This window comes from Humulus lupulus, chromosome 8 (assembly GCF_963169125.1).
Source record: "Humulus lupulus chromosome 8, drHumLupu1.1, whole genome shotgun sequence".
Taxonomy (NCBI): Eukaryota; Viridiplantae; Streptophyta; class Magnoliopsida; order Rosales; family Cannabaceae; genus Humulus; species Humulus lupulus.
The window spans coordinates 35,953,524-35,963,597 of NC_084800.1; the positions used below are offsets into that span (position 1 = coordinate 35,953,524).

The 10,074-nt window shown below is 32.0% G+C and overlaps 1 protein-coding gene across 1 annotated transcript; it reads right to left on the reverse strand.

Annotated features, from left to right (window-relative positions):
• Window positions 1-261: 261 nt before the first annotated feature.
• LOC133796783 (probable serine/threonine-protein kinase At1g54610) lies at window positions 262-5,991 on the reverse strand. The gene is made up of 8 exons (XM_062234441.1): window positions 4,798-5,991; window positions 4,091-4,375; window positions 3,532-3,849; window positions 2,643-2,870; window positions 2,373-2,473; window positions 1,819-1,930; window positions 1,064-1,522; window positions 262-819 (listed from the first exon to the last, which is right to left on the reverse strand). Exons 1-8 carry the CDS (start codon window positions 5,203-5,205, stop codon window positions 613-615), a joined length of 2,118 nt encoding a protein of 705 aa, XP_062090425.1. The 5' UTR covers window positions 5,206-5,991; the 3' UTR covers window positions 262-612.
• Between the last annotated feature and the right edge of the window lie 4,083 nt (window positions 5,992-10,074).

Below are 10,074 nucleotides of genomic sequence, written 5' to 3' on the forward strand. Positions count from 1 at the left end.
TTGAAAAGTTTACCAACTTCGTTTGGGCCTGAATTGTTGAATACTTTTACCCAACTCACCACTCGTTTTAGGTTTAACCAGCACCGGTGTCAGCCGTTCCCAAAAAAAAACAGGATAAGGTTGGTCGAAAATCCGTATGAGAGGCTAGGCTTAATTGGGGTTCACAGTACGTTGGTCACTATCAGTATAACTGTAAAATCATTCTGGGACAAGTTAAAGACAAATGGAGAAAGACAAAGTGCACGCTTTGGGGAAGAGGAGTGCAATAATACCTGCTTACTCTTCTCATTACAAAAAAGAAAGCGTAATATTTCCCACATATTCTATAGCTCTTGGCTAATAATAAAAAGGCTCTACAAGAATAATGGGCCACATCTTGGAAATAACAAACTACAAGTGGGAGGAGAAGGAGAGAGATACTTTTTTACCTAACGAAGGCCACCAACTATCCTCTAGAATAAGCCCCTATACAAAGAGAAAAAAAAAAAAAAAAGAACAACCCCCAACCAATGACTAACTATAATTTCACAAGGAAAAAAATCGCCCACCAAATTATTTTCCTAATGATCTTTGCTTCGTCTGTCTGGCATCTGTCTTTCTACAACAACTGGCTCATCGACCAGAAACATACAATGAATTGCTTGATACTTGGTTCCCTTCAACCTGGACTTTTCTGACCTTTGCCTTGTCAATGCGCGCTCGTCTAACAGCTTCTTGGACCTGGCGATCATGGTCCTTGAGCATCTGATCCATATTACTGGAAGGGACCAGCAATGGACCCGAGTAATGAATTTTATGACCTTTTGCTCCATAGCCAATCTATAGCAAATATAAAACAAGAATCATACATCCAGCATCAAGAAGACAACCAAAAAAACTGAAAAAAAAATTCTATTAGTTTTAGCGATAATATATCTTCTTAAACTAGACCACTAACTAGATTGCTTTAGCATTTTTAATTGTGAAGATGCTAGTTCCATATACTATAACCAAACGAACTCACAATAATAAGCAGAAGATCATTATGGAATTTGATGAATGAGGCTACAGTCAAGCTACTTACAAGAATAGGATCTTTACTGCTATGTCTTCCATCTTCTTTTATATTAGGACCTACAGCCTGTATGTGAGGCTTTTGATCTTGCAGTGAGGAATCTGAGCCCTCCTTGAACGAACCTGGAAACCTTCCCATCACTTTTGAAACTTCAGGATGTGAAGAACTAGATCTATCTCGGTGGTCTTCAGCAAGCAAACTCCTCCTTGCTGCCACTAAACCTGACATTGTTGACAAGTCACCCCCAACTGAAACCTTTGGAGCCTCATCTGTGTTCTTAGAAGTCTTTGCCCATGCAGCCCGATGAGTCAATGGCCCAGAGTGTGATGCTCTCTTGTGATTAAAGCTCTGCTGGTCAGTGCTTACTTGCGATGGTCTAGGTGGATCAATTGGAAAACCAGAAGCAACTTCTTCAGGATGAGGGTTGAACTTCTCACTCCGGCTCTTCGAATTGGATTGACACCTTTTCTGTAATACAAATGCCACACTTAATACTTTCATTTACAAGGCAGATGAATTTAAAATAACAGCATTTACGCAAGCCAAGAATAAAAGGTACAGATGGAAAAATTCGGCGAAAGAAAGAAAAGATTAAAGCATAAAAAAATTGAAAAAAAAAACATTAGACGCAATAATTTAATGTCCTAAATTCAACAGTTCCAAATGAATGATCTAAAAATCATATGACATCAAGAATTTCTATAGTTCATAGTGGCATCAGAATCAGATGAATGTCTGACCATAGGATATTCTTCACATAATACCTGCATTGACATAACCAATTCGGCATTGGCATCAGGTGCAGGGATGGCTCGGGACTCTCTTGTTCTCCTCTCAGGATCAATTCTCTGGCCCTTGCTTCCTACTGCTCCTTGTCTTTTTTAGTCCAAGCCAAAAAAGGATTGTCAGAACAAACACAAACAAACATATGACATGAAAATCCGTTCACAGCATTTCTACTACCTTAATTAATTTAAGACAAAAAAAAAAACTTAATTCAAAACAAGTCAAATAAAACTCAATAATGTCGTCAGAAAACCACTAACTAAAATAATCTTTACACACTACTCCTATCTGATAATTTAAATGAAAACATGCACAATCTCTCCAAGTGACATTAAAATTTGAAATACTAATTAGTTGAACGATAAAGTATCTCACACACACACACACACCGAAATCATAAGTACCTCATTTTAAAGCTAGCTAATACGAGATTATGTGATGCTGTGAGGTGACTTATAACTACTATAAAGCAAAAATAAAATGATTGATCAGTTTTCCAGAAAGAAGAAAATCCTTTTAAATTATTACACACCTTCTAGCTTCTTCATCCCGTACTTTTGCATCAAATTCTTTACTAGGAGGATACTTCGGCAAGATTGAAGGATCACATGGAAGAGGTTTCACTGTAAAGAACTAGAATATAAAACACCAATTGAATTGTCAGAATAGAAGACAAAGTTAGGTTTGTGGACTTAGTAACAAGTTTATGTTTTAACAATCACATTAAAGTACTAACAACACCAAAAAGACCTAACCATCCATTTTGTTTATTGGTTCACTTCACAAAATGAGAGATCTATACCTCACTCTTGAGAGCAGAAGCCGCAGATCCACGATCAGCTGGATCTATGGAAAGCAGGGTCTCCATAAGTGCTAAAGCCGGTGCAGGGAACTCCTTAAAGGTATCTGCAACACAGCGTCTATATGGTTGCTGGGGCTTAAATATTGTTGCATGAGGCAACTTTGATTTTCTCCAGTAATCTTCAGAAGGAGAGCCACAAAGCTTGAAAATTTTATGCAACTGCTCCACCTATAAGGAATGCAAGAAAGCCACAAAGACCTAAGAAACCAAACTGATCCTATAACATGCAAAACCCTAAAAGAGTTTGTCAAAATTTCTGGATTGAGTATTACAATGCAGGCAACAGATTTTAGACTCATTTGTTTCTGTGCATGATTTATAGGCATATATACAAGAACCTTATCCAGAAAAAAATGAACAGAAAATTTAAGCAAAAACCAGTGCAGCTGCATGTCAACATTTTATAATTATTAAAGACATTAGCCAAGAATATTCCCCTCAAGCAAATCAGTACATAGCATAATATTATATTCTTGACAAAAAACACTTTAATAACTCCTTAATTCTGTTAAGAATATGTCCCAACCTACGACAGAAATTCGGACAGAAAGTTCATCTTACAGTCCTCCATTAAATTTCCATAATAACTATAAATGCATATGTGTGTGTGTGTGTGTGTGTGTGAGAGAGAGAGAGAGAGAATGTGTATTTTAACAGTCAAAGAAATCATATTCTACGATAATAATTTCTTGCTGAAGCACTTATCTGGATGTCCATATTTACAATTTGCAAACAGATAAAATTTCAGAAGAACAAATAATTGCAATTCAAAGACAATATAGACAATTGGTAAAATGCTACAATTTAAAATGAAAACAAACTTTAGTACCTCTGTTCTTCCAGGCATAATAGGTTTGCCAGCATATAATTCAGCAAGTATGCAACCTGTACTCCATAAATCTACAGCAGTCCCATAGTATGTGGCACCAAGTAAGAGCTCAGGTGGACGATACCAAAGAGTTACAACACGGCTTGTTAAAGGCTGATTTTGATGGGGGTCAAAAAAACTTGCCAGACCAAAGTCCGCAATTTTTAATATTCCATTGTTATCAATAAGAAGATTGGAACCCTTGATGTCACGATGCAGAACCCCACGACCGTGACAATGATCGAGTCCACATAAAAGTTGCTGCATGTAACATTTAACCTGCAAATGAATGAACTGAACCTCAGCAAAGGCAACCCATATATAATAGCCACTGTACCTAAATGCCTTGAGTTCCAAGCTAAATAACATAGAAAAATTAAAAGTACAAGAATGTCATATCAGGAAAATAAAAATAAAAATTCAACTCCTCACGCTTATGTTCGTAAAGATATGCAGCCGGAACAAAAATATGACCACCTACTGTAGTAAATACAAAACATAACATTCTATGCATATATACCTGAGCTTCAGTGAACTTCAGACCAGGGTGTGAAGCAAGACCTGCTAGGTCATGTTCCATGTACTCAAATACAAGGTACAAACTGCAAGACATCCTTGATGTAACTAGACCTTCTAGTTTTATTACATTTGGATGATCAAGCCTACGTAGAATATGAATTTCCCTCGCCATAAACCGAACACTCTCAGGCTCCAGGTTGTCAAACCTCACTTTCTTCAAAGCAACAATTTTCTTTTGATCAAGATCACGAGCCCTATAGACATTACTATAAGTTCCCTGGCCAATCTGCATAAACAGATATAATCACATAACAAAAGTGAGCCACCATTAAAGACTGCATACCTAGGTTACAAAACAAAGAATACCATGCTTAAGACCAAGTCAACACACAACACTAGATCAGTCCCTGATCAATTTAAGGATGTTAAGCATCATATTGACTGTATAAAAATAAATAACTGCCAGTTTTTTTGTAAACATCAATTAACTGGTAGCAGGAAATTCCCTCTCTCTATTCAGGATAAATTTAAGTAATGGAGGAAGTTAGATGGTTGCCTAACAGAGGCAAGGAAAAATCATTTTAAAGTATTACAATTTCCACGTATTCTTGTATTGTTCATCGATAATACTGATAATAATTAAAAAAAAATAGGGACTCTAAACCACCACAATAGCAACTCTATACAGCTTAATGTGAAGGGACATACTTTATCCAGCTTCTCAAATGAGTCTGCACGGCGTGGCACCCATCCCCTGATAGCCTCCCCAGCCACTGCAACTAGCCAAGATGGCCACCCAGCTGCAATTTGCTCCCCTTCAGAAGCCTTAATAATGCTACCTGTGCCTGGATGTTGAGCAACCAAATATTCCATCTTCTCTCTCTTTCTCTCATTATTCTCCCCATGTAATCGAACAGGCCCATTTATTTGTTTATCAATCAACATCGCTCTTCCATTATTACTGTCGTATCGATCTTTGGCTCGATATGCTTCCTCTCTCCTTGACGAAGCTACCCTAGCAGCACGCAAATCAGATGACGCCTTGCTTGATAACCGCTCTCTGGGGCTCTCCTTGCTATCATCAATAGCAGAGGGCTTGCAACAGATGCAACCCATCACGCACCAAGACCAACCCCAGGAAGACTCTCCTCCTTTAGAACCAATATTCACCTACCCTCAACTCTTACACATTACAACACAGTATTTCTGTTCTTTCATACACGTAATCCCTGAACTGAATTCCAAAACCCCATGACAACATTTGCAAAAGATACAGAGCAAAACTTGTCCAACTAAAACCCAGAATTCAACTCATCCCACAAGCATATCCCGTCAACCACAGAGATAAATACTTCAAACGAAACTCATTTCCAACCGAACAATGCTATTTAGCAAGAAGCAAAAATAACCTCATATTTCACCAACCCAGAACCAAGAATCTTCAAAATCTTCAGACAATAAAGTGAGAGTCATGACACAACTTCCCAAAATGCTAGTTCTCCAGCATAACCTCAATTCTGGACGGGTAAAGAACTAAACGCAGTCCTCCATACCAGGTAAAACCCTAAATTGCGAAACCAAAATGCAAAAATCTTCATTAATAAACATAATAAATCTTCATTAAACAGTACCTTGATAACGGCTCTTCTTGAGCAGTAAATGCACTGGTCCGTCGAAGAAGTAAAGCTACAAAAAGAAGAAAAAAAATGTGCGTAGAAAGATTTTGAAAACCCTAGATACTGATCCGAGTCTTGAAGAAGGAAGACATGGATCTAGGGAGAAGGGATTTGAGAGACACGTAGAGTAAGTTTCAGAGAGTAAAAGAAATGAAAAAAAAAAATTAATAAAATTGTAATAGAAATAAATAAAAAATATTTATAGTGTGCTTGTGGAGCTTTCAGTGGAGAGAGAGAGAGAAGCTTGTGACTTCTCAAACCCAATGCGTATTAGACATTCCTCTCAATTGAAATATATTCCACGCGCTCTATTTTTATAATGATATTTGTCTTTAAAAAAAAACTTACTATAAGGCCAAATTTAATTTATTTGGGAAGAAAAAAAAAATGCAAATCTGCCTTTTTTTTTAAGAGAATTTATAGCAATGTTACGTGACACTATTGTTATTGTAGTAGGGCTCACAAATTAACATATTTAGTTGGTTTGGGAAATAGTCTTTTTATTTGGATATAACAATGGTCATGATATAATAGATTAACTTTGAACTAATACTATTAGCACATGTGAAGCAATTATTATATAAGATTAGGATTTTTTTCTTCATAGCATGGCATGATAATAGTAAAGAAAAAACTTGAGCGAATAACCATAATATTATTAAAGTCATCATGTTCATCCAAATAAAAACTAAAATAAAAAAGAGAAGCAATTTTACTCCTGAAATTAATTGAAGCATATTAATGTGACTTTATAGAAACCAGATGATATTATGAGTCTTTTGATATTGTGCGACGTACATATATAATCGCAATAGACATTATGATACACTTTTAGGCATATTTTAACCTTTTTAAAGGGAGTTAAGACCTTAGTAGAATGTTATGAATTATCATTAATTGATAAAGTTGTCACAATGTATAATTCAGTACATTAATGATAACAATTATTATTTTTCCACATGATTAATAATACCAAATGTTAAGGCACGATAAAAAGATGTTAAGGAATAACAACTTTAATTACAATAGATAACCACTGATGTGCTGGTACAGAAATTATTTTTTAAAATTAAATTAAAGTAGGGTAACTAGATGGACAAAATATTAGGAGTCACATATACTTTTGTAGTATCAAAATTATTATGTTAGTACCACATAATATATTTCTCTCCTTGGAAGAAATTACAATGGATATGAAAATAGGGGTAAAGTGGTGAAAATAAAATATAATACTAGGATTAATACACATTTGAGGGTACTTTAGTAAATTAGTAGCTATTTAATAACCTTTCAAATATGCCTTTATGTTTAATTTTTAATATATTTTTTAAAATTATTGTTAACATGGGTCAAAGTTTCCCCAAAAATTTCCTAATAATACTTATTCACTTGGATTTTTTTATGATATTTTTATGCCGTAAAATTGCAATAGTTGTAGATATCTCTTCCATTTTAATTTTATTCTAGATAAATGTATTATTATTTTGATTGTTTTACCATAAGAACATATTTAAGATATAATTAATATCTTAAAAGATTAATCGTATTATTAATTAACACTCATTAATATAATATTTTTTTAATCAACTATATTTATTCAAGATGTTATCTATTAGTTAAAATTACATGTTATGTGACTTTTTTTTTTAGAATTGTTAAGGGTCATTATTTTTGTCCAATATCACAAAGAAATAATATATAAGTGCAATCTAATATCGAGACTCACATTTTATTTTACTAGATACAAATAACGTACAATATGCATGCTTGCTTAGTTTTATTTATAGAATTTATTAATTATTTTTATTAAATATATATTAATGTCATATAAATTTTGAAATAATTATACTATTTTAATTAAATAATTTATTTATTTTTGTTTAAGTTTATGTTTGTTCTAGTTTTTGAATTTGGGAGTGACAACAATAGATTATATATTATATGTTTAATGTAATATTCAATATTATACGTGGATTTTAAATTTAAGTTCCTTGCTAGTTTTTTTAAAAAAGTAATATGTTGCTAATTCACAGTAGATTATATTATATGTTTAATATGATATTATTCTAATAAGTGAGTTTAAATTTAATTAAATTTTATTTAAGTAATAAAACATATAATTTTATTATTTTTAAATAATTATCATTGCAAAATATCTCAAAAATATCATATTTTAATTTGTTTAATTATTTATTATTTTTAAATAATTATTATTGTAAAATATCTTAAAAATATCATATTTTAATTTGTTTATTATTTATAAATAATTATCATAGTAAAACATCTCAAAAATAATTATCATTGTAAAATATCTTATTTTAATTTTTTTAATTAATTATTTTATTTTATTTAAATTTAAATATTTACAAACTACAGTTAAATATAAGAATATTCGGTTAAATATAAGAATATTCTGTTAAAGTTAACATTAAAAAATAAAAAACAGTTAAAACTAAAAATTTCAATTATCTACCCACTTATTATATAGAAGAGATTATAAAGTATAATTAAGTATAATTAACTAATTATATAATTAAGTATAATTAACTAATTATAAAATATGTTGTGAAAAATGACAAATAACAACAATTTTTTTTTTTTTAAGAGAACAAAGAAATCATATTTAACGAAACTCATGAGTAATGATGGTGACTCACACGTGAGCAACATGCTTACTAGGATCGCGTGTAATGACGCTCGCATAGGGGCGTGTTTATAGTACAAATATGCTTCTTTTTTTCTTGGTGTCCGTAGAGAAAAGCTGGGGTTGATTTGCTTGTTGAAAGTCGTTGGCTTTTCCACTGCTTTATCAGCTCAGCTCAGCTCACTGCCTCACTTCATAAGCAACTGTTTAGGTGTCATCATAGCCGTTCATCTCGCTCTCACCCTAATCAATGCTACAATCCAAATATTTATTATTTACGTATCAATATGAATTGAATATATTAGGATTGATCACGACTTATCTAAATCTCTAAACTTTACTTACTTTTTTTGTTAACGTTAATTTATAAATATTAATAATTAAAGTGATGGGGCAGATATTCCTTTGTTTGAATTAAATATTGTACGTATTTTATTTATATTTTGGATTTGTCATTTTACATTTAATTTAAATGCAAAATTATCACTAATTAAATAACCCAACTTGTTTTTAAAATTTTCAAAAATAAACTTATAGAATATATTCTTATGTATTTTTAAGAAAAAAATATATTTCTAAGTTTGTAATAAAAATCAAATCTACCCTCCTAATAAACTAAATTGGAAAAGGGGAAAAATATATATAAAAAAATGCACTTACTCAAATAAAATAACGTAATTTTTTTAATTAAAATAAAAAAATTTATTTTATTAAAATTTGATGATGTAAATATGTTTATAATTTAATGAAATTTCGGGGTTCATCATTCCGGGAAATGTCTATAAATTCACACAATTTAACTATTTGGGGAAAGGTATACATTTGATTTGATAGGTTGGAAAATTCAAAGCATATTTACAAGCAAGACAAAAAATCTAAGCAATTTTTTTTTTATATTTATATATAGTCTTAAAATTGATGGCCTTCCTAAAACAATTAATAAAAACAATACCATTCTATTATATGGTAATATTCAATTTAGAATACCAACAAAATTTCATCAGAGGATATGTATATATACATATATATTTCTTCACCATGTTTCTGATAAATAAGCATTAACCAATCCTTGTTTTAGGTGAGATATCACTTTGAGAGAAGGAAAGTAGTTATAATTATTATTATTATTATGGGTGATCTAGACATAACTTTATTGATAACTCCAACAGTAATATATAATAAGGTCTGAAAAGGGTTTAAACTTAAAATTCATGTAACTCCAATAGCAACATCAATAATAATAATAATATATGAAACAAATTTGGGAGTTGGACAAAAAAACACTCCCATAATAATAATAGTAAAATAAATATTGAAGAGGAGGCCATCCATTATGAAACAACAGCTGTCCATGTATGTCCATTGAATTAAGAACAGTTATGTGTCCATATAAATATTATAGGTGCATGGTATTTATTGCAGTGTCCTCTCTCTCTCTCTCATGCAGAGAAACAACTATGGGACCCCTTTTAAGCCCAGCCCCATCTGCCTTAACCGGGTCTACCTTTTTGGCTTATATATGTATCTTATGTCTCCTGCATGCAATCTATCTCTAACATTAGTACATTACCATGCATTTCACTAAGGCTCAATTATTGTTATTATCATTATCAATACCAATACCAGTACCAAAATTCTATGAGGAAAAAGAAAAAGAAAACAATC

Coding starts and splice junctions, on each gene's coding strand:
- LOC133796783 (XM_062234441.1), bottom strand. CDS start 5,205: ATGGGTTGCATCTGTTGCAAGCCCTCTGCTATTGATGATAGCAAGGAG. Junction 2,871..3,531: donor TTATGCCTGGAAGAACAGAG/GTACTAAAGTTT, acceptor CATTCCTTATAG/GTGGAGCAGTTGCATAAAAT. Junction 2,474..2,642: donor CTTCTGCTCTCAAGAGTGAG/GTATAGATCTCT, acceptor TTTATATTCTAG/TTCTTTACAGTGAAACCTCT.